This window comes from Euleptes europaea, chromosome 19 (genome assembly GCF_029931775.1).
Source record: "Euleptes europaea isolate rEulEur1 chromosome 19, rEulEur1.hap1, whole genome shotgun sequence".
NCBI classification, from domain to species: domain Eukaryota; kingdom Metazoa; phylum Chordata; class Lepidosauria; order Squamata; family Sphaerodactylidae; genus Euleptes; species Euleptes europaea.
The window spans coordinates 32,902,355-32,927,919 of NC_079330.1; the positions used below are offsets into that span (position 1 = coordinate 32,902,355).

The window sequence follows — 25,565 nt, forward strand, 5'->3', positions numbered from 1 at the left end:
GTTTCCCCACTTCTACACAAGAAGCCTGCTGGGTGACCTTGGGCTAGTCACACTCTCAGCCCCACCTACCTCACAGGGTGTCTGTTGAGGGGAGGGGAAGGGTATTGCATGCCAGTTTGATTCTCCCTTAAGTAGTAGAGAAAGTCGGCGTATAAAAACCAACTCTTCTTCTTCTTCATTGTTGTTGAAGATGCTGGCTCCCCTCCTGCTAACATTAGCTCCGGCCTACATGCCATTTTTACTCAGATGCAAGCCCTCTGTGTGTGCGCGCGTGCCATTGAGTCACAGCTGACTTATGGCGACCCTGTAGGGTTTTCAAAGCAAGAGATGTTTGGAGGGGGTTTGCCATCACCTGCCTCTGCGTCCCAATGAAACTTCATGCATCCCAATGAAACTTACTTACAATACATGAATTTAGGAGTCCACACTCACTAGTGAGTAAAGCCCCATAGATATCCATGGGACTTACTTCTGAGTTAATGCTCACTGTCACCAGCACTGGGACTGAGACCTGTAGCTATTTTGGCTTCAGAGGAGCAGGATTAGCATCCGGTACCATGGCAGCAATCCTATTTGATTGGAAATTTCACTATCTAAAGAAGGCTTCATTTATCCTAGAACATATTGAAAGAGGTTTGATTTGCTGTAAGAACAACAACCCTCCCAAAAAATATTCAGGGCCACTCATCTGTGGTCTGTCCAAAAATATCTATGTAGACATTGCTATTGCTAAAACATTTCTGTTCACCATTCCACACCTGGAAGGGTTTTGATGGATGTTGACAAGGCCTCTGTCAGAAACCAGTAAGGAGCAAAGTTTTGGGTTTTTTTTAGAGTTGGCTTTTGTCTAGATTTCTGTTAAATTATGAGGGAATTCACACAGCTTTGTAGAAAGGGAAGCTATATTTCTGAAACCAGAAATATTAATCAGACAGGATCTTATGTCTCTTCCATTTGCAAAATTACTACCCTGACCTCACTGCATTTATTCAATTATCCAGTCTATTTTTATACCACCCTTCCTTCTGGGAGCCCAGGGAGTTATGCATGGTGTTCTCCTCACAACATCCCTGTGAGGTAGGTTAGGTTGACAGAGTATGCAGTAAGCTTCATGGCATGGGGGGGGGGGGTTTTGACCCCTGGTCGCTATTGCTACTCTAACCATTAACACCCACCCCCGTCTGCAACTCATTTGAGTTGAAGCACTGGATTTCAACTATGTTAGACCCATGGCAGGGAGGGGACATGATGCTTTCAGTTTTTAAAAAAGTTACTATTTATTGTTATTGACAAAATGTATATCCCGCCATTCTGCCCTTACAGTGGCCACCAAGGCGGCTGACAATTTAAAACATACATGATAAAACTACATTCAAAAACATTATACAAATGTGTACAACTGCATTATAAGACCATTAAAATTACCCCCCTCCCGAACATATCATTACAAATTTTCCAAAGAGTTTTAAAAACAGAGTTAAAATACATACAAAATATAAAATGTTGGTTAGGCAGGAGGGGTCGTGAAGGGAATGCCAAACCACCCCCAGGAACCCAGGGCGGTACTCGAGGCCAAAAGGGAAGGGGGGTGCTGATACCCCCAATGCCCACAGTGCCAGAGTAAGCCAGAAAGGCAGACAGGCAGGGGGCAAGGGCAGGAGCAGACTGGGCAGGGCAGCTGGCCCTGGAGCAAGTCATGCTGAGCAACCCCTGCCTCTCAGCTCAGTGGGGCCGGCAAGGGGCATCAGCTCCCCCACAGCATCGTGCCCCCAACCAGAAGCAGTGCGGGAGGAGGGGGTTGGTCAGCCGCTGCCATGGCTGAGGAGGGATCCTGGCTAAGAGAGCCAGTTGGGTGTGGTGGGTAAGAGCGGAGGACTCTAGTCTCGAGAACCGGTTTGATTCCCCGCATGAACAGCAGACTCTAGCCTGGTGAACCGAATTGGTTTCCCCACTCCACCACACGAAGCCTGCTGGGTGACTTTGGGGCCAGTCACAGTTCTCTCAGAACTCTCTCATCCCCACCTACCTCGCAGGATGTCTGTTGTGGGGAGAGGAAGGGAAGATGATTGTAAGCTGCTTTGAGACTCCTTAAAAGGTAAGGGGAATCGAGGTATAAACACCAACTCTTCTCCTCCTTCTCCACCTCCTCTTCCTCCTCCCTTGAGGCTTGGGCAGAGTTGCTAGGACTTGGCTCTGCTTGCTCCTGGCCATGCAGGGCCCACCGGGAAATTTCCCTGAAAGTTAAATAGCCAGCCTGCTTCTGGGCAGGGAGGTAACAGGAAGCAGGAAGGAATGGGTGGGGAAGAAGAAAGGCTGGAAGGAGGGCAGGGTGCCTAAGACCATCTAGCTTACTTTGTGGCTGGGTGGAAGTTGGTGCAAGCCCGTGGCTTCGGATCTTCTATTCGAAATCCCCTTTTCTGCCCACCTTCCATATGATGAAAGTGAATTGTCAATCCGTTTAAAAACATGCGCGTGCTTGCTTTTCTGGCATGTATTCAAAGCAATTTACAATCAGGTGAGATATATATATATATATATATATATATATATACACACACACACACACACACACACACACACAGACTTAGATCTTGGGGCCCAATGCAAATGGGAAAGTATTATATCCCTTTCAGAATGCATGCAAAGAAGAATTCCTTCACTCTAGCAGCAGATATTCACAGTACGTAAAATGATGCTGAAAGGAGAAAGGCCTAGCTGGGCTGAAGGAGGCGGTGGGGTTGATACAGTCCCCCTGGTATCTATGGGGGCTCTTCAGCTGCATCCTTCCTCTCCTCCTGGCCTGATACACACCCAACATCACATTTTTATCTCACCTTCCAGGGAATGCAAGGCTGTATCCGCAGTTCCCCCTTTCTCCACATTATCCTCACAATGACTCTGTGAAGTAAGGTAGTGAGCAGCCCCATCTTAACCACTGACCTTCATGACCAAGCAGGTATTTGAACCCGTTTCCTCCCTCCAATGTTCTCTAACCACTGAACCACACTGTCTCTTCTCTGGGTGTCTTTTCCAGCCCCATCCTTATTCATCACAGAGCAATTTCCGCCCTGCTTCTTGCAATATCTTGCCTTTGTTGCACCTCTTTACTGTGACTTTTAAAAAAATGAATTTAGTCCCTTTTCCAGGGGAACAGCAGATTAAAACTGCCTTCTTCTACACAGCAGGGCATTAAGCAGGGGGTTGGACTAGATGGACTGTGTGGCCCTTCCAACTCTATGATTCTATCCGAAGTCCAGGAAGGCTGCTGTCTTCCTTCCCATTCTGCTGGCATCCTATAAAGACCATGTGGGTTTCTGTACCAAAAATCCCTGAGAACAAACCTGTCCTGGTTGCTTTATTTTTTAAGTTATTTATTTCATTTATACCTCTCCTTCCTTCCCAACAGGGACCCAAAGCAGCTTACATGGTTCGCCTCTTCCCTGATATCCTCACAACAACCCTGTGAGGCTGAGAGTGTGTGACTGACCCGTGGCAGAGTGGGAATTTGAACCTGGGTCTCCCAGATCCCTGTCTGACATTCTAACCACTACACCACATTGGCTGAAGTTTGCCTCTGTTCAAACTGTTTGAAATGCATCGCTTGATCTTTCCCCCAGTGGGCCTTCGGGGTTTATAGCATCTCCAAGACAGGCAGATATTTAGCAGGAGAAACATAATCCAGCATGGTGGGAGGCAGTGACAGCCAGCCACCTTCAGCTGCTGAGCTGCACAGGAACCCTCATAGAGAAAACAGTTGCTGATCCTGCACATAATTGCAATGAAATCCTGGCTTGTCCAACTTTCATGGCCACTGGCGGCTGTAGACTATGAGTGTGCTCAATGAAACAGCAGTGGAATAACTAATAATAATAATAATAATAATAAAACTCCAAACCCTCCCTGTGGCTATATCTAACAGTAGATTGGCCCTGTGTGAATGATCAAAGCCACACCCTGGGGCCAACCACAGACAAGGTAGGGCTCCCTACCTACTTGAGGAACTCTACTGGTATGTGGGCCCTGACCTGGATGGCCTAGGCTAGCCCAACCTCACCAGCTCCCAGAAGCTAAGCAGGGTCGGCCCTGGTTGGTACTTGGATGGGAGACTATTCAGGAAGTCCAGGGCCCCTGTGCAGAAGCAGGCCATGGCAAACCACGTCTGTTCATCTCTTGCCTTGAAAATCCTACAGAGTCGCCATAAGTCGACTGTGACTTGACAGCACTTTACACACACACACACACACACACAGGTATGCAGAAGAAGAGGAGTTTGTTTTTATATGCCGACTTTCTCTGCCACTTAAGGGAGAATCAAACCAGCTTACAATCACCTTCCCTCACCCTTCCCACAACAGACACCCTGTGAGGTAGGTGAGCTGTGACCAGCCTAAGGTCACCCAGCTGGCTTTGTGTGTAGGAGTGGGGAAACAAATCCAGTTCACCAGATTAGCCTCCACCACTCATGTGGAGGAGTGAGGAATCAAACCTGGTTCTCCAGATCAGACTCTACTGCTCCAAACCACCGCTCTTAACCACCACACCACGCTGGCTCTCTCATGCAGACAAATATGACTTTGTAAACGAACCAAAAGGAAAAGGGGAACCTCCAAGAAACTGGTCTGCTGAGGACTGAGCATGCTTTAAGAGAGGTGGAGTGTTCAGAGCAGCTGATACCCAAAGGGGAGGAGCCCTGGCAAGGAATGGGTTTGCTCAAACTAAGGTCAATTTCAAGAATCCTGGAGTGAAAGAACTGGTGGGGTGGGATTTCCAAACAATTCCCTCCTGTCATGATTCTTCACTGCCCCTCAGCTTGTTTCCTCTAATTAGGAACCATTCCAATTGCTAGGACATCTATCTAGTTCCAGACCACCTCTTGGAACAGACAATTGACTGCCCGACATTCACCCGCCTGTTAACATCTCATGGTCCTGGTGTTCTGCCATCCAATCTCTTAAGGTCATTCCAAAGGATGACTTAATGTGTGTGAATGGAGTCATCACAGATCTGAAACTCATAGAAATCGGCCCCTTTGTTGAGATCGCCAGGCACTCCGTTGATGTTCAGAGGTTAGTTAGGAGGGTTCTGGAGACCAGGGCCTTTATTGTGGTGGCACTTTCTCTTTGGAAATGCCCACCTCAAACATATTCACTTACCTTTTAGGCACCAGGTGAACTTTACCCCCCCCCCTTCTTCCTGTGTTGATTCAGATTGAGATTTATTATTAATACAGCATAAGCCAGTAAAAACACATGTCATTTATACAAAAGGTGAAAAATTACAGCAGTTCAACCAAAAAACATTCCTAATTAAAATTTCCAAATAATTTATAATATACTAAAATTGATCAAATTAAGATTTAATGTAATTGCAATTTAAGATTTAATCTAATTGCCCAACATTAGGGGTCGAACTTTATATGCTATTGCCCAAAATGTGGCTACCTGTTTTGCCATCTGGACATTCCCTTCCCAGAGGAGACTCTTAATTCTCCCTTCATCTGAGCTGACTGTGATTTGGCTGAGCAGGGGAATGATTAGCTTACAATGAGCTTCCTCATAGAAGAAGCACCTGAGCAAAACATGCCCTATAGACTCCAATTCCCCCGACTTACAAGGGCACACCCATTCTGTTAATGGAAGCTTCTTAAATCTGCCTTGTAAAATTGCCGAAGGTAAGGCGGAGCATCTTGCTTGTGTGAAAGCTCTCCTTTGCTTGTTCAGCTCTATGAATGATAGATATTGTGCTGGTGCTTGAATATATCTATTTCTGACAGAAGCCAAAAAAGCTTCTTGTGTTGATGTTTTGCTAGGGTTACCAACAGGCCTGGATAAAAATGTCCTGTCCCTTTAACGGACGCCTCATGTGCGGAAATGGCATGGAGGCAAATAATATCACCCAGTAAATAACATACCTTTAATCCTCTTTTAAGGGTCAAGATATATATTTTTTTCCTCCAGGAAGTTGGCAATCCTTTATTTTGCTTGATTATATCTCTCTCCTCCCTCCCAAATATTTTTTTGATTAAAGATTTAATGCTGTTTTAATATTTGTTGCTTAGCCAGCTTGGAGACCAATTGATAGAAAGGTGGAGTATAGATAGATAACACCCACAAAACATTCCCATTCACACAGACCTGTGACTTTACACTGGTGGGACTCCCTTCACATATTCAGCCACCACATGTAGAAGAGACAAGGCAAACCAATCTTAAGGATTTTTCCCTCTTTCCTTTGCACAAATAACCAATAACCACAGCTCTCTCCTTTTCTACCCAGATCTTGCTTCTAGAATCATAAGAGAGAAAGGGGGGGGGGATACCAGAGGATCGGCAGAGTGTCTTTCTCCCACCTTTGATCAGTACAGTCTAGGACTAAGACATCCAAGATGGAAGCTTGAATCCCTGCATTTCTTATCCCTCTGTTTTGTTATGTTCTTAGGGCACATTGCCGAAATTAATGATTAATTGCCTCTTATTGCTCTTTAACCACCTGGTCAAAATGACGATGGTTAATAAATAGTATGGATGTGGACATCGTAAGAACATCAGAAGAGCCCTGCTGGATCAGACCAGTGAGGGTCCATCTAGTCCAAGCATCCTGTCTCACACAGTGGCCCACCAGTTCCTTTGGAGGGCCAACAACAGGGCACAGAGGCTGAGGCCTTCCCCTGATGTTGCCTCCTGGCACTGGCTAAAGAGCATCCAGAAAACACAGGAGAAACACGTGGGGAGAGCGAGGCGACCTCTGAACGTTGGAAAAGGCATGCATAATCAAAACAAAGTGCCAAAGTAATGTGTGGGGGGGTGACCACAAGGGAAACAGCCTTGCATAAAAGGCCTTAGTCACAATGGGTAGTATCTATCCACACGAACACACCCCATCTGAGTATGTAATTTTGGATGAATTGGAGATTCCAATTCAGCCTAGCGATTGGAAAACCAGTAGTAATTAATTTAAACAGGATACAAACATATACATGTGACGTGATGGCTGCATGCAGGTTTATCTCAAATTTTCCCTAATTTTATTTTATTTTATTAAACATTACAATGAAATTAAAGGGCTAAACCCAGCTATGTCTGGCTCAATTTTTTTTGGGGGGGAAGCCATATTATGGTTTGTAGGAATTGAATTATTCTGTCCTGCTGTTCTGCGCATGACATTGAATTTAATGTGCAAGATGTGTGGTCTGATTCTACATATGCCAGAAATAAGTCTACTGCTTCCAGCCAGCTTACTCCTGAGGAACTGTACGCCTGGGGTTTGCAGCCCTGATCAGTCTGAAGCGCTCCTGCGTCTCCAGTCAGTTTCACCTCTCCTCTGTTTTCCTCCTTCCCCTTCCAGGTGTTTTGGTACCAAGTGCGCAGGCTGTGCCCAGGGCATCTCTCCCAGCGACTTAGTCAGGAGAGCTCGCAGCAAAGTCTTTCACTTGAACTGTTTCACCTGTATGATGTGTAACAAACAGCTCTCCACGGGCGAGGAACTTTATATCATTGACGAGAACAAGTTTGTTTGCAAAGAAGATTACCTGACCAACAGCACCACTGCCAAAGAGAACAGTCTGCACTCAGGTGAGGAGACCAGCAGGGATGGGAGTCTCAGCCTTCAAAGCTTTTGTTGTTGCTGCTGTTAATTTGCCTGGACCAAGACAGAGTCCTCCTTGCTTGCATATTATCAGTTACAAGTTGGGGGTAATAGATCATTGGTAGTGGTCATTTTTTCTGCCTAGATCTCCCCTCCAGGAAACTGCAGAAGTTTGATCAGGCAAATTTCCTCATTTTATTTATTTTACTTATATGCTGCTTTTCTCCCTAATGGGGTCCCAACATGGCTGACATCCTTTCCCTCTCCATTTTTATCCTCATGGCACCCCTGTGAGGTAGGACTGTCTGAGCATGTGTGACTGGCTCAAGGTCGCCCAGAAAGCTTCCATAGCAGAGTGGGGATTTTAATTCAGGCCTCCCAGATCCCAGACTGACACTCTAACCACTACACCACTCTCTCCCTCCCCCTTGCCCCAAGTGATTCCCAAATGTTGTCATCATCCCAAGAACGATGAAGATACTCTGTCCTAATTGGGGGAGGGTTTTTGGGGTGGCAGGGGGCTTTTCAGTTATAAGCTGCTGTTTTTCTCTATGGCTCTAACCTGGATGACCCAGGCTAGCCCAATCTTGTCAAATCTCAGAAACTAAGCCAAGCCAGCCCTAGTTAGTCCTTGGATGGGAGACCACCAAAGAAGTCCAGGGATGCGCTGCAGAGGCAGGCAATGGCAAACCACCTCTGCTTGGTTCCTGTCTTAAAAACCCCCATAAGGGATCACCATAAATTGGCTGTGACTTGAAGGCACTTTCTTCCACACATTTTTCTGTACACCTAGGGAGCCCTCCAAATATGCCGAACCCCCCTCCTTGTCTACGGATGAGATCCTTTCACAAGGTTTTTGACAGGCATCAAGTTTCCTGTTAGAGGGAAGGAGCTAGGAAGCCATGCGGGAGAACAGGGAAGGAGATCAATTTGAAAATGCTTTCCCAGTCTACCCCTAAAATCTCCCCCTTCAGGGACTTGAGCAAGATACTTCTGTCCCCTCCCCATTTCCCTCTTTGCCTCTCAATGTTCACTGCGTCCTGGAACATGCTCAGTCACCAAACCTTGTTTGTTTTGTTAATTCAGAAAGTCATCTTTTTGTGCATATCTGGGGAGTTCTCCAAATACAGTAAAACCTCTCCCTTGTCATTGGGTAGCCTAGTTTTAAGGCTTTTGTGATCATGCATGGGGGAGTCTCCTTTTACTGTGAGAAGTACCAACGATGATTTGATATTTATTGTCAGTTAAAAAAATAACCAAGAGTTTTATGGTAGCTTAATGAGCAACATAATTATTGCAGCAGCTGTTTTCATGGACTAGAATGCGCTTCATCTGATGCACAAAGGGTTATTCTCAGTTAGAAGGTGCAAGCCTCTAGACAGACAGACAGACAGACAGACAGACAGAGGAACAAATGTAAATGGGAGATATAAAATGGTTGTGGCTCAGTGGTAGATCGGGCTAGCCTCCTTGGCATGCAGAAGGTCCCAGGTTCAATACCCAGCATCTCCAGTTAAAGGGACCAGGCAAGTAAGTGATGGGAAAGACCCCTGCCTGAGACCCTGGAGAGCCGCTGCCAGTCTGAGTGGACAACCCTGACTTTGATGGACCGATGGTCTGATTCAGTAGAAGGCAGCTTCATGTGTTCACGTGTGTCTGGTTGTTTCATTATCTCACCACAAAAGTGAAGGTGTGGGTATTGGGTGGGGGTGTCGGCTTTCATGAAATAAAATCTGGGAAATCTTGAATGTTGTTAATAATCCTTGGTTTGCAACTAGAATATGTTGTGCCATAACAAGCACTGAAAATGGCCCCAGTGATAGCCACTGTTCACTCGATAGTGCTGGATTTTTCTTGGGGGGGGGGAAATCAGCCATTTCAGTTAGCAAAACAGTGCCGGGTTTCCCTGAACACCCCACACACACGTGCTGCCCCCCATCTGAGTCAGGGACCAGGGCAGTTGTTTATTAGCCTTTAAAATTGTTGGGAATACCAGATCACGGAGATCTCGGGGGGGATACCCCCTTTCTCATGGTGTAGTGGTTAGAGTGTCAGAATAGGATCTTGAAGACCCAGGTTTGAATCCCTGCTGTGCTGTGGAAGCTGGCTGGGTGACTGGCCCAGTCGTTCTCTGTTAGCCTAAAATATCTCAGAGAGTTTTTGTGAGGACAAACTGAAGGAAGAAGGAATGATATTGTAAGCTGCTTTAGGTCTCCACTGGGGGAAAAGGCAAGGTATACAAACCTAAATAAACAAACAGAGCTCCTAGTGTGTCTTTTGCCCCTATTTATTTTCCAAATCCACTGTTGTGTGTTTTTTTTAACCTCATGTGGTTCAAAAAAGGCAGCTAGAACCATATAAACATCCCAAAATGAAAGTGAAAACAATCTAAAAAGTCAGCAACAGCCAGGAAAAAACCATAATAATCATTAAAATGTACTACATTGATAAATAATCAGGGGTGGGGGAGGAGAGAACTGATAATTAATAATTCACAAGAATCTGTCACCAGGTCATCATGAATGAATTATCTCCACCAGTCCTCTAGAGCGTGACTGTTTTTCAGTTCCAGGACCTGGGTTCAAATCCTTGGTTATCCTGGGGCATGTCACTCTTTCAGCCCCAGTTGGCCATCTTTAATCCTCCGAGGAATACCAGGGTCCTGACACCGAGGCAGGCAATGGCAAACTGCCTCTGAACGTCTCTTGCCGTGAAAACCCCACCAGGGGTCACCCATAAGTCAGATGTGACTTGACAGCAAAAAAAATAAAAATAAAATTACATTGCAAAGAGCTAGGTCAATCAAAATAAAACAGGACTGCCCCGACTTCTTCATGTTCAAAGTGCTACAGGAAGGTGTTATTTCTTACCCTCAGATCCTACTTTTGGTCCAAAGAGCTTGAGATGGCTTACTGGGGCGATTCTCATTTTTCTCACAACGATCCTGACGGGTAGGTTAGGTTGAGCGGTGACGATCAGCCCAAGGCTAGTCATTGAGCTTGATGTCTCAAGGATTTGGAAAGGGGCTCCCTTATCCAACCCCAGCCTGTGCATCTGTGCATGTCCCACTATGCTGAGTAATAGAAGTCTCTGCCCCCAAGGAGCATACTAGTCTAAAATTTAACTCATGAAGGCTAATGGGAACTTTAGTACAGCCCTGTACCCCTTGAGCTTTATTCTTTGGGCATAATTACTATTTTAACAGCAAAGTTAATTGAAAAGACAGAAAACTGAAATACAATGTTTTCCGATCTAACCAGCCTTTGACTTAAGAGAATGGCCCTGAGACCACAGCCATTCTCTTATACTCTTTCTTAAATTAAGTGTTGGTCTTGGATGTGGAGAGACATGGGTTCAAATCCCCATACCATGAAGCTCAGGGGATGACCGTGGAGCAGTCTCTCTCTCTCATCCTAACCTATCTTGTAGGGTTTTTGTAAGGAGAAAATGGAAGAGCGGTGAGCCATGGCTGCCCCTGCATTCCTTGGAGGAAGGGTGGGAGAAAAATATAACAGATTTAATCCTCTGTACACTTTGGGAGAAAGTTCTTTTGAGCCCAGGAGGGCTTATTGCTGAGTAAACATGTAGGATCAAGCTATACCTCCCGAAAACCTAACCTTTCCCTTCATGCATCCTAATCTTAGTCTTGTTTACTTGGAAGTAAATCCCACTGCATTTAATGGAGTTTAATCCCAGGTAAACAACTAGGGTTGCCAGGTCCCTCTTCGCCACTGGTGGGAGGTTTTGGGGGGTGGAGCCTGGAGAGGGCGGGGTTTGAAGAGGGGAGGAACTTAAATGCCATAGAGTCCAATTGGCAAAGCGGCCATTTTATCCAGGTGAGCTGATCTCTGTCGTCTGGAAATCAGTTGTAATAGCAGGAGATCTCCAGCTAGTACCTGGAGGTTGGCAACCCTATAAACAATCCTCCATTTAGCGGGCTGGGGAAAGTAGGGCTGTAAAGGGTTTAATCAGTACTTGTGTATGGAATTGCAACCTCATAGTGCAAGCCTGCCCATGTTTACTCAGAAGTAAATGCCACTTTACTCAGAAGGACCCATTGCCAGGTATGTCAATAGCCTTAGTTAAAGGAGATTTTAAAATCCTGCAGTGAGGCATTTTTCTGCCTCTGTGTTGTGTGACTACAAAATATACTAGTAGTACTAATAGCATTAGTAGCTGTTGCACTATGAGAACTGTTGCTACTAGTAGTAGTAAGAAGTAAGTATATACCTTAAACTCATGATGTTTTGAGTTTGAATTCCATAGACTTTGTTGAGTTTCAATCCAATTTTAAAGGGTGACTGGGCAGAGAGATTACATAAATCCATTGGTCTAATTCACTTTCAACTAAATCGTTTTAGGCAGAGTAGAAGTTCATAGCGTTATTAATTCGGTTTGATGATAGGAATTACTTTTTCTGCCAGTTAAAAATACAAAGTGAGTGGGTTTTCAGCAAATGGGGAAGGGGTTTCATCTGGGCTAGATTAAGGGAGGGGAACGGCTACATTGTACAGATCTGGCAAGTAAACAAAGGCTGTACATGCTTTCTTGGGAGGACCACCAAACACTTTGGGACTTACTTTTGAGTAAACCGCCACAAGCTATGGCAATATTGATAAGCTTAGATGGCTTTTAAGAGGGGTTTGCACACATTTATGGAGGAGAGGGAAATCTATTAATCATTATTAACCTTGCTAGCTAAAATGGAACCTCCATATGCAAGAGCAGTCTACTTCTAAATACCAGGTGTTTGGTAGAGCATCAATGCCTTTTCCAGCAACAGAGTGAAAATTCTTATTCTCCACTATGGGCATCCCAACCCAAGATGGTCTTTCTCCACAGACCAAAAAAGAAGAAATAAAACAGAGATCGTTGTTTATGGTGGGTGCTAACCAAATTGACTGATTGTTTTTACTTATTTCTCCCTGGGGAAATGTGGCAATGCTGGAGAAGGAGGAAGGGCAGGAAAGGATTCACCTGGAGGATCGACCTATCAGTGGCTGTTAGTCACAACAGCTAAACAGAGCCTCCATGCTCAAAGGCAGTGTACTCTGTCTGAATGACTGCTGCCTTCAGCCCCTGCTTATGGGCTCTCATGGGGATGTGAAGTGTTGGGACCAAGATGCTGAGCTAGAAAGACTTGATCCAGCAGGGCTCCTCTGGAAGTATCAGTGAGGCAAGCCCTGGGCTCAACATTGCCATGATAAAGTGAAATCCAGAAACAAGCATCACCTTCTATTGTGTGTGTGTAAAGTGCCGTCAAGTCGCAGCCGACTTATGGTGACCCCTTTTTGGGGGGGTTTCATGGCAAGAGACTAACAGAGGTGGTTTGCTAGTGCCTTCCTCTGTATAGCAACCCTTGGCTGACCCTGCTTAGCTTCTGAGATCTGACGAGATCAAGCTAACCTGGGCCAACTATTAGGACTGAACAAAACAGGACAAAATTAAGTGCAAGGTCGGGAGTCAAGAGCTGCCAACACCTTTAAAAAATGGGTGTGGAGAAATGCAAGTGTGCATTATGCAATAAGATCCTGACCATGTTTTCTCAGAAGTAGACCCCACTGCGTTCCATGTGGCCTAATCTCAAGTCAGTGGACATAGGGTCACAGTTTGAATCTTTCTAGAGCCTCACAGTTTTACTCCCAAGTAGGCCACGTTCAACTTGGATTTACTTCTGAGTTAGCATTCATAGGGATGCTTGGGGTGCTGAAGTTAAAGTTAGTGGCAACATAAATCCACAATCCTATGCACATTATAAACTCTGTGAAACCTGGGTGTACTTTCTCCTGAGTAAACTTGCTAAGACTGGAACTGCACTTTGGGAGCAATCCTAAGCAGATCTACTCAGAAGTAAGTCCCACGTTATTTGGTGGGGCTTACTCCCTGGAAAATGTCTTTAGGATTGCAGCCTTTGTTCCATTGCTTTCAATAGGATTTAGTCACAACTCACTTTACCTGGATCGTGTGTGTGTGTGTGTGTGTGTGTATGTGTCTACTGTCAAGTCACAGCTAACTTATGGCTAGGGTTGCCAGGTCCCTCTTCACCACTGGCAGGAGGTTTTGGGGGTCGAGCCTGAAGAGGGCGGGGTTTGGGGAGGAGAGGGACTTCAATGCCATAGAGTCCAATTGCCAAAGTGGCCATTTTCTCAAGGTGATCTCTATCGGCTGGAGATCAGTAGTAATAGCAGGAGATCTCCAGTTATTACCTAGCGGTTGGCAACCCTACTTATGGTGACCCTGTAGGGGAGGTGGTTTGCCATTGCCTGCCTCCACGTCCCGATCCTGCTGTTCCTTTGGATCATCCAAATACTAGCCAGGGCCAACCCGGCTTAGCTTCTGAGATCTGACAAGATCAGGCTAGCCTGGGCCATCCCGGTCAGGGCCTGCAATGTGCTCTGGTGGTGGAGAGTGCCGTCAAGTCACAGCTGATGTGGGGTTTTCAAGGCCAGAGATGTTCGGAGGTGGTTGGCCACTGCCTGCCTCCGCGTGGGATGACAGAGTTCGGAGAGAACTGTGACTGGCCCAAGGTCACCCAGCAGGCTTTGTGTGGAGGAGTGGGGAATCGAACCTGGTTCTCCAGATTACAGACCTGCCAATTTTAACCACTACACCACATTGGCTCTCTATAGAATCTTCAAATAAATCAATAGGGATATATTGAAATGGACGGGTACACTTTCTGATATAATTTTGGAGGGTTTTAATTTTGTTTGTTGGCGAAGACTTGTCCTAAAGAAGAGATCAAAATGATAAAATATTTTCTACAGTTAAATGTTTGTATTCATTACTTTTGATTTATCTTAATAAGGACAGCCCATGAAACTGGCAGTTGGGCGTTTAGGTTTAAGGCTGCAACCCCAGGTACGCTTCCTTGAGATGAAATGCCATTGACTCAGTGGGACTTACTTCCATGATGTAAGCATACTTGGCTCACAGGCCCATTGAGTCCTAAACCCATAGGAACCCATGACTATAAAGGTACTTAAGAGCCCCAGTTTCGCTGTGTTTACTCAGATGCAGAGCCCTTTGTTTTTTTTTTGGGAGGGGGCTTGCTGCCAAGTAAGGCAGAGTAGGATCGTCAGACTCTTTGCTTTCAGCTGCAGTGGCTTCCAAGGAATGGCACAGAGATGTACAGTTCTACATTTATTTTCCAGCTCAGATACTAAACAGACTGAATTCTGAATATTGTAACTCTCCAAGGTCCCAGGGCTGTGTCTTAACTGCTCTTTAGACCTCACTGATAGAGAGATCCTATCTCCCTGGTCTCCTCAAGTTCTTATTTTGCCTTTCTCCCCTCTTTCTCCACTTTTAGTGCTTTTATCCCCCCCACCCCACCCACACACAAACACACACCTTTCTCTGGACTTGACTTAGTCTTTCTACCATATTCAAAGGGTCAGAGTTAAAGAAGATCAGAGAAGTCTTGGCTGGATCTTTCTTTCTTCTTTCTTTCTTTCTTTCTTTCTTTCTTTCTTTCTTTCTTTCTTTCTTTCTTTCTTTCTTTCTTTCTTTCTTTCGTATTTAAAATATCATAGCTCAAGAACAGAGGGATGCTATTTGGTTATTGACGGGGTGGTGGGGAGGAGCTGGAGCCGTAAACTGCAGGAGGGGATGTTTTTACAGAAGGAGGATTTACAGAATCACAGGCAAATATTTGGGGTGGGGAGGAGGTTACAATGGGTGGTTAAGTGTGTCCGTTTCTTTTAATTTTCAGGGGGGGTGTTAAAAGAATCCAGGGACATTTTTTTCCAAGATCAGAGCTCCCGGGCACAGTTTGCAATACACACTTGGTTGTGAACTGGTGGGAGGGACAGACAGAGGTGTCTATGGCTGCCTTCCTTTTACTCTAAGTTTGGGGTGGGGGGTGCGATAGAAAATTGGATTCTGCTGACTTGCCCGGGGAGATCAGAGAATCACACATCCTGAGAGCTCACAAGCAATGTGTGGCAAACCTTTTGGGGTTGAGGGTGGGGAGTGAAGAAATTCACAGTCCCGGGAAATGTTTGGCTGGCGGGCCTGGTGAGGAGCCGGCTGTGTCACTTTCACACCCATGTGCCACTACCCATGTGCAAAGTGTGCAAGCGGGGTGGGGGGGAGCGACATGGAGGCAATTTTCACTCCGACATGAGAATCGTTAAGGCTGGCTTCCTCTTAGCTAAACCAAATCTCTTTCCAAAATAAAACCATCTAGCACAAACCCACACCCCATTGATCTCAGAGAGAGACTTGCAGTCCAAGACTATGCATGTTTACTCAGAAGTAAGCCTCGTTCTGTCCAAGGCAAGAGCCAGCTGGGAAGTGAAAAGGGGCCAGACCAGTGGCTCCTGCTGGGCTACCAGCCAGCACTGCAGGGCCGACGCTGGGGCTTGGCTTTCCTCACTCTTGTCCACCAACCCACTCCAGGCCAGCCCCCCCCCCCGGGAAATTTCCTTGCAAGTTCAATGGCCAGGCCACCCTTGGTTCAATGGGATTTACTCCCCATTGGTGTGGGCATAGGATTGCAATTTTTTAAATGTTGCAAGGAATGCTCTCTGCAGACAATCCTGTGCATGTTTACTCTTTCCTTTCCTTTCATTTCAAGCTCACCTGACCAAAGATCTTGAGCAAAACATACATAAGATAAAAACAAAAGTTACAACATTATAGAATGATAAATTATTGTAGTGCATGTTTACTCAGAAATAGGACCCACTGTATCCAACGGGGCTTCATATCTGCTAAAGTGTGCATAGGACTTCAGCCTTAAAAGTGCTTTAAGTTTGCTGGAACAAGGACTTGTTTACCTTCCAGCATGGCGTAGTGGTTGAGAGCGGCGGACTCTAATCTGGAGAACTGGGCTTGATTCCCCACTCCTCCACATGAAGCCAACTGGGTGACCTTGGGCTAGTCACAGTTCTCTCAGAACTCTCTCAGCCCCACCTGCCTCATAAGGTGTCTGTTGTGGGGAGAGGAAGGGAAGGCGATTGTAAGCCGCTTTGAGACGCCTTAAGGTAGAGAAAACTGGGGTATAAAAACCAACTTTTCTTTTTCTCCAAACATAGAAAATGGCGTGTACCCAACAATCCACTGGTTTTGCTGAGTTGGCCTTTCCAGATTCTCTCTGCCACTGCAGCCCACTGAGACCCCTGAATGTTATTCCTGGGGATCAACGGACCCTCAGGAACAGTGTCAGAGGACCAACTGGGGGGGGGGGTCTGCATTGGAAGCAGAGAATCAGCAGAAATTGCCTTCCAAAGCCTTCCCTTGCAGTAAATCTTCAGAAGCGCGCTGTTGGATCCATACCAGCATCTTTCAACATAGGTCACGTCGCCACTCTGCCATAGTTGAAGAAGAAGAAGAGTTGGTTTTTATAGGCCGACTTTCTCTACCACTTAAGGGAGACTCAAATCAGCTTACAATCACCTTCCCCTCCCCACAACAGAAACCCTGTGAGGTAGGTGGGGCTGAGAGAGCTCAGAGAGAGTTGTGACTAGCCCAAGGTCACCCAGCTGGCTTCACGTGGAGGAGCTGGGAAACAAATCCGGTTCACCAGATTAGCCTCTGTGGAGGAGTGGGGAATCAAACCCGGTTCTCCAGATCAGACTCCACGGTTCCAAACCACCGCTCTTAACCACTCTCCCTGGGCCTTTACTTTAGACTTATACCCCTTGGGCATAGGGCAGTTCAATAAACAACTGATCAACAACAATAAAAACATACAAAAACTTTAAAATATGAGATAGTAAGGTAATCCTGTGAGTGTCCCTCCAAGTCACAGCTGACTTATGGTGACCCAGTAGATTTTCAAGGCAAGAGAAACATTCAGAGGTGTTTTGCCTTTGCCTGCCACTGCTTCACAATCCTGGTAGTCCTTGGAGGTTGCCCACCCAAATTCTAAACAGGTCCAACCCTCCTTAGCTTCTGAGATCTGAAGAGATCAGGATAGGTACTGGATATCAAAATAACACAGACATCAAAATAAAACATCATCAGTTAGCATCAGGCAGTCACATTCTCTCAGCCTAGCCTACCCTGAAGGGTAGTTGTTAGGATAAAATGGAGAAGACCATGTAGACGCACCCCCCCTTGGGGAGGGTTGCTAACTGGCCTGGAGAAAAAACGTCCTGTCCCTTCCATAGAGGCTTAATGGGCAGCTAAAGCTTTTCATGGCATGGAGGTAAATAACTTCACCTGGTAAATAATCCTCTGTTGAAGGATATTTTCCCCCAGGCCTGTTGGCTACCCTGGGGAGGAAGAGGGTGGTAAGTAAAGATGTGAGTAAAGGAGAAAGGAATCTTGTGGCACTTTAAAGACTAACAGATTTCTTTTAGCCCGAGCTTTTGTGAACTCGAGCCCACATCGACAGATGCTCGAAATGCATCTTTATTTGGCAAGTATACATATCCATATGAATTGATTTCCCCAAAAACTTATGGTATATAATAATCATTATCAGTCATAAAGCACTTTTCCTGCCTGATCACATATATGATCTCAGGGATCCTTCTGAATTCCCTGTAAAGATTATCACCAAGGGATTTTTTTGTCTCTGCCTTTGAACAGCAACTTTTTATACAAAACAAAGATTCCAACTCATGTTGTCATCTGAATGTTAAACGCAAAATGAAATAATTCTGAATAAAAAGAGTATTGTTTTCAAATTTTGTGTCCCCCCCCCCATTTAATATGTATTTGGATGTAAACAAATTTAAGCTATCATTTATTTATTTACTTACAAGATTTATATGCTGCCTTTCAGGCCAATCCAGGCCCCAAATATATCATAAAACAAGTTAAAACCAGAACTTAAGTACATATGTATACAAACACTCAGGAACATCAATTAAAATGTAGGGCAAGAAGGAGGGAATGGCAGACAAAAGAAGAAGAAGAGCTGGTTTTTATATGCTGACTTTCTCTACCACTTAAGGGAGACTCAAACTGGCTTACAATCACCTTCCCTTCCCCTCCCCACAACAGACACCCTGTGAGGTGGGTGGGGCTGAGAGAGCTGTGACTAGCCCAAGGTCACCCTGCTGGCTTCATGTGGAGGAGTGGGGAAACCAACCCGGTTCACCAGATTAGCATCCGCCCCTCATGTGGAGGAGTGGAGAATCAAACCCGGTTCTCCAGATCAGGGTCCACCGCTCCAAACCACCATTCTTAACCACTACACCATGCTGGCTTCACCTGCTGGTAGAAGATAGTGATGGAAGGGGACAGATGAATATCCCCGAGGGAGGGAGGGAGATCCACAGTCTTGGTTCCATCACCAAGAAGGTACTTTCAGGTGGCCACCCAGTGGAACCTGAAGCAGAGCCAAAGGAAACAACTGTAGTGGTCAGGTAGGTTGTATGGGAGTAGGCGGTCTTTAATATATGCTTGACCCAGACCATTTAGGGCTTTAAAAGTCAATACCAGCGCACCAGCGTGGTGTAGTGGTTAAGAGCAGAAGACTAGTCTGGAGAACTGGTTTTGATTCCCCACTCCTCCACATGAGTAGCAGACTCTAATCTAGAGAACCTAGTTCATGTCTCCCCTCCTACACATGACATGGGCTAGTCACCGCTCTCTCTGAACTCTCTCAGCCCCACCTACTTCACAAGGTGCCTGTTGTGAGGAGAGGAAGCAAAAGCGATTGTAAGCTGCTTTGAGACTCCTAAAAGGTAGGGAAAAGTAGGATATAAAAACCAACTCCTACTCCTACTCCTTTTCTGGAATTGGGCCCAGAAACAAACTGGGAGCCAATGTAGATTGGCCAAGACAGCAGTATAGTGTCGTGGTTGGAGTGCTGGACTCGGATCTGGAAGTCCCACATTTGACTTCCTACTCTGCCATGGAAGTGAGTTGGGTGATCTTGGGCCAGTCACTCGCTCTCAGTCCAACCTACCTCACAGGGTTGTTGTTAGGATAAAAATGGAGGAGAAGAACACAAACCGCTTTGGTCCCAGTTAGGGAGATTCGCAGGATATAAATGAAGCAAATCAATAAACATATCTTACTGAAGATCAGTAAGATTTACTAGGTATGCTTGTTTCAGATTTATACGGCCATACTCCATATGTCTTTTACTATAGAGTAGTCCAATTTAAAATGAACAACCTACCAAAATGTATGGTTTAGAAATCAATTGGACTGCCTTTAAAAGAATTAATTTTTGACCATTGTATTCTAGATGTCACTGTTATATTTGTCACTCGGTGTCTGTAGTTTCAAGTGCTAGCTTGCATGTGAGGTTACCATCTCTGGGTTGGGAAATTCCTGGAGATTTGGAGGTGGAGCTTGGGAGGGGGGAGGTTGTGGGGGAGCTGTGATGCCACTCTCTGAAGCTGCCATTTCCTCCAAGGGAACTGATCTGTATCGGCTAGAGTTCAATTGTAATAGCAGGAGATCTCCAGCTAGTACCTGGAGGTTGGCAACCCTAGAAACATGTGATATGGACTGAGGGGGGAGATGGGGCTGCTGAGGTCCTCTGTGGGCCCCCAGACACCCCCATGGGCTCTCAGCCCCTACCTCACACCACCCAGAGTCAAGCACCATATGGAAGCAAATCCATGATTTTCTACATCAGGGGTGTCAAACATAGAGTCCAATTGCCAAAATAGCCATTTTCTCCAGGTGAACTGATCTGTATCGGCTGGAGATCAGTTGTAATAGCAGAAGATCTCCAGCTATTACCTCGAGGTTGGCAACCCTACAATGGGCCTAGAGTTGTGACCTCTTTGGATGTGTTTTGTTTCCACCCCCACCCACCCCCGGCAGCCACCACCGGCAGCGACCCCAGCCTGTCCCCAGATTCCCAGGACCCCTGCCAGGATGACGCCAAGGACTCCGAGAGCGCCAACGTGTCCGACAAGGAGGTGGGCAGCAACGAGAACGATGACCAAAACCTGGGGGCGAAGCGGCGGGGGCCCCGCACCACCATCAAGGCCAAGCAACTGGAGACCCTCAAGGCTGCCTTCGCCGCCACGCCCAAGCCTACCCGGCACATCCGCGAGCAGCTGGCACAGGAGACAGGCCTCAACATGCGGGTCATCCAGGTACTGACCTCAGCAGTGGGCTGAGAGAAGCTCCAGGGGTAGGGTGTGGAGGCTCAGGAGAACGTCGACCCAGATGTTCCATGCAGGTATTCTGAGCTTCTGCGCCTTCTAGAAAGGAAGTCACCAACCTGCTTGGGATGAATTTGGGGTTCAGCTACGTAATGGGGGGGGCTTCTAATGGGACCAAATACTGTTACAACCTTTGGGATGGAGCGGATTATAGGTAGATCCATTAGATGACGGAGAATGTCCTCGTCTTCATATTTGGGTCCCATACACATGAGAATGAAGAGGCAGGGTGCTGAGGTGGTAGGGTGGACTGCACAGTGAGGGTCCCACCTGGAAATGCTCCCCTCTGTTTCAAAAACAAACCTTCCACCCAAATAGAAAATCAACACAGCCAACAGAGACAAGGGGAGGGGTAGAACCTTTTCTCCTTGCAGGGTTCGTTTTCTATACAAGGGAATATTCGTAGCTGCAATCCGCCATCCGTTCTACCATCTCAGCCTCCTAACTGGGAGTTTTAGATCCAAGAAGAAGACAGGTCTTTGTGCCCAAGGAGTCTACAATCTAAATGTTGGTAGTGGGCAACACAGGAGATGGGAAGAGACAAAGGGAAGGGAAGAAGGGATGTGATTTCATGCTTGGGGATGAGGATTCAAGAGGTAAAGCTAAAATCTTCACCAAAGGTTAAAGGTGGTGGGGGCTGAAAGAAAAGATGGGTGGGCCCATGTCCATGTTCTGGGGGAGAGTTCTAGGCCTATGGGGCAGCAAGGGAGAAAAGGTGGAGCCTTTGAGAAAGCATGAGAGACCTTTGTAAAGTGGGAGGAGCAAATGTTGTGGCCTATGATATGCTGAGAAACACAGGTGGGCGCTGGCCACCAGAGACATCTATTTGGCTATTTCTGGAAACCCAGTATTGGAGTGGACAGGCCGGGATGTGACCCAGCAAGCTGTACTTCTTTGTTGACTTCTTTGTTGGCGCTTGATGGCAAATGTGTAATGTGCTAAAAAGGGCATGAAAACACAGCCCTGTCCTCTGTAAAGTTATATCTTCATAAATACAAGACATGGGAAAATAGAATAGAAACTTGTTTATTGTTAACTGATTTGAGAGCCTGGTTTTTTTAGTGGGGGAAAGTAGCAGGAAGTGACTTCATGAGGAGGTCTCAAAAAGGACCAGTGGGTCAGAAGAGGGTACGATTTCAAATAGACCTGGGTGGTGCTGGTTATGCCCAAGTCCTCAGGAATACCTTATAGACAGTTCTACCACATACTGGAAAAGCACATTTTGTTAAAAGGTGCTGATCCTAGCCATGTGAATACACCTGTGTTGTTTGGTTGCCATCTGTGTGTTGTGGGGTGGAAACGTATTCCACAGGTAGACAAGACTGAGCACATGTGAGCATATATGAATCAGACCGCATATGTTCTCGTTTCTGTATTGAGAACTTGTGAACAAAGGAGTCAGATCAGGTGTTCTGATGTGCCAGCAGCTCCATGCAAGATCTACAGGTGGGATCAACCTGTGCGCTGTTTATATACAAAGCTTTTTAAAACTATCCTGATTTCCCTCCCAAGCAAGTCCTTTACGAAATGTAATTTAATGAGCAGGAGCAGTTACAAACAGTAGTCTCACTCACAATAGTCCAGTTCCCAGAGTTTCTTATGGGGGTGGGGGCCCTGACAATTAAATCAGTTTTAAATACAATGATTCCATATTAATGGATACAATGGTTCCATATTAACATACCACACCCTCATTAGCACATTATCTTGATACTTACAGGACAATGATTAGCACATTACCTTTGATACTTTTTGCAGGACAATGACTCAGCTCAAACCCAACCCCTTTCTGACTATATATTACTCTTCCTACACACTTGACACTGAGAGACACTGTCCTTCAGTGTTACTCCTCTGAAGATGCCTGCCACAGCTGCTGGCGAAACGTCAGGAAAGAAAATACCAAGACCACGGTCACACAGCCCGGATAACCTACAAGAACCAGTTTTAAATATGTTTATTACACATCCTTGAGCCAGGAGGGAAAGCAGGATATAAATATTTTAAGAAGTAAATTATACTCCTTTAGGGCTGCCTGCTGGTGACCCAAAGATTTCCCCTGTACCTTTTAAATTCATCATCATCTGGGAAGTATTTGAAGGGCTGTCACTTAGAGGAGGGCAGGGAGCTGTTCCTGTTGGCAGCAGATAGGACTCACAATAATTGGTATAAATTGCGGGTGGAAAGGTACCGGATTGATATTAGGGAAGCATTTTTTACAGTAAGAGTTGTTCGGCAGTGGAATCAGCTACCTGGGGAGGTGGTGAACTCTCCCTTACTGTCAGTCTTTAAGCAGAGGCTGGACAAACACTGGTTAGGGATGTTCTAGGCTGATCCTGCATCAAGCAGGGGGTTGGACTAGATGGCCTGCATGGTCCCTTCCAATTCCACGATTCTATGAGTCTAAGACAAGGTACTGGCTCAGTTCATTCACATCCCTCCTCTGCCAGCTGTTTGACACATCTGGAATCCTGCTCATTACAGCAGGCATGGAGAAGAGTGGAAGAGAATTGGGAATCTCAGTGTTTGCACCCTGGCAACCCTAGAGTAGGTTCACTCTTCTTTAGCGGCAGACGACAAGAGAGAAGTGTGTCAACATTTGGGTGTGGTGTGTTTGTTTGTTTGTTGTTGTTACGGACATAGACCACCACATGTATGACAAGTGTGGTGTGATTTTCAGTGCCTTAATGAGCCATCCTAAGCAGGGCTGCTCAGAAGCGATTCCCATTTTATCCAATGGGGTTTACTCCCAGGAAAGTATATTTAGAACTGCCACCTTACTGGTCCAGATTCGCATGCTAATCTAACTAGATGACCAGTTGGACAAGGGAATTGGGGGAGGGCCAGTCCAAGCACTGCTTTTTACCCTTCCCCCCAAATGGCTTGATCCTACATTAATACTCCGCATTTGCTGCTGATTCACCGCCTTCTTTTCCTTTGGGGGTTATTGCCAGATTGCACAAACCAAGGAGCCAAATTTGGCACAGGCCAGAGCCAGTTGCTGACCCCCATTACACAGGGCTCCGTGAATGGTCTGGAGAAATCCTATGCTGCCATGATCTTGGACGAAAATGGGTGTGGAACCTGATTGGATAGCGGTCATGTGATTTTCAGTGTCTTAAGGAGCTCTGAGCATGCTTCAGGGGTGCAATATGGTACACTCTAAGATAAAGGCGAGAGCCAAATTATACAATCCTTTCATCTTTGTGTTTTGGACACACAGAATATCTATTTGAATATGCCTCTGATCCTTCTGCCCTCTGCATAGTCCACTTGGATGGGCAGAAGCTCTCCAGGGTCTCAAGCAGAGGAAGGTCTTTGAGCTCCTTAAACTGGAGAAGGCAAGGACTGAACCAGTGTTCTTCTGCCTGCAAAGCAGCTGTTCTACCACTAAGCCATCAGCCCCCCCCCCACACACACACACACCATCCTCTAACTCAATTAATCAATAATTGATAGGGTTAAATCCATTGATCAGTTCTCTCTTGGAGTAGGGCCATTCTCAAGTGCTCAAGAGGTGTTCTTAATTGTCCCAGTGAAAGCAGACTGTGGCTACAAATCTAAACTGGTCCAAGTTTGACTAGGTAGGGTCTGTTGTTTTAGGACGTGGGTGAGATTTCCCTGCTAAAGATCACAGGCCTCTGCCTAAATAACCATCTCCCATGTTCTGTAGAGACCAGCTGTTGAACTGGTTTGAGCTTTTAGCATAGAGGTGACAAGAGAAAGACGACAGGTGTGTTTGTTTGCAGGTTTATTGTGTGGAAGGCATTTGAAAGGAGAAGTGGGGAAGGCCTGGTCTTCAAGGCTTTAAGTACAGGTGGGTGGTGAAGGGGGGATTTGTGAAAAGTAGAAAGGGCAAAACTGGATTGCAAATTGACCTTCTTGCATCGCCAACAGGAGATTAAGACACCTGGAGCAAGATTGTTTTGAATGGCCTGTCTTGTTTACACATATGCGCACCAACAATGGCCAAGTACAGTAGCTGGCCTTTGGGAATACAGTCTGGATGTCCCTGCATGTCTGCCGTTGGGTCCACAGTGTGTGTGTGTGTGTGTGTAAAGTGCCGTCAAGTCACAGCCGACTCATGGCGACCCCTTTTGGGGTTTTCATGGCAAGAGACTAACCAGAGGTGGTTTGCCAGTGCCTTCCTCTGCACAGCATCCCTGGTATTCCTTGGTGGTCTCCCATCCAAATACTAACCAGGGCTGACCCTGCTTAGCTTCTGAGGTCTGACGAGATCAGGCTAGCCTGGGCCATCCAGGTCAGGGCACTGGGTCCACAGTAGAGCAGGCTAAACCCAAATGCGCCAACTCCTCCTCCTCTTTCTCCCCTCTGTCATATGTGATTTTTGTTATAAAACCCTCCAAAAAGATTTCCTCCCCATGGGCATCTGAAGAAGTAAGCTCTGACTCTCAAATTCTCATCCTAGATCTTAGTTTTTAAGGTGCTTTCAGACTTCTATTCAGCTCAAATGCATCTGTTCCTTTCCCCTGCAGAGCCTGAACGAGCAAGCAGAAAGCCCCAAACTGGGACCTAGAGTTGGGAGGGACTGGAAGCTGATTGACAGCTGGGATGGCTGAGGGGAAGTGCAGCCATTTTGTTTTACTGGCAGGACTGCATTTAACTGCTGTGCCAACAGCTGGAGGCAAGACCCATGGAGGACAGCAGGGATGCCAGCCTTGGGTTGGAAATTCCTGGAGATTTGGGGGGTGGAGCCCGAGGAGGGTGGTGTTTGTTGAGGGGAGGGACTTCAGCAGGGTATAATGCCATAGAGTCCACCTTCCAAAGCAGCCATTTTATACAGGGTAACTGCTCTCTGTTGCCTGGAAGGTCAGTTATAATCCCAGGAGATCTCCAGCCACCACCTGGCATTGCTTACAGCTGTATTCCTGT

The 25,565-nt window shown here is 46.2% G+C and overlaps 1 protein-coding gene across 1 annotated transcript in view; it reads left to right on the forward strand.

Moving 5' to 3' along the window:
- The window catches only part of LHX1 (LIM homeobox 1), a 68,023-nt gene that overhangs the window by 8,059 nt on the left and 34,399 nt on the right, over positions 1–25,565 (forward strand). Inside the window, exons 2-3 of the mRNA XM_056865185.1 lie at positions 7,345–7,571; positions 20,326–20,603. Of these exons, the coding sequence (XP_056721163.1) occupies positions 7,345–7,571; positions 20,326–20,603 (505 nt within the window). The remainder of the gene's footprint in view (positions 1–7,344; positions 7,572–20,325; positions 20,604–25,565) is intronic.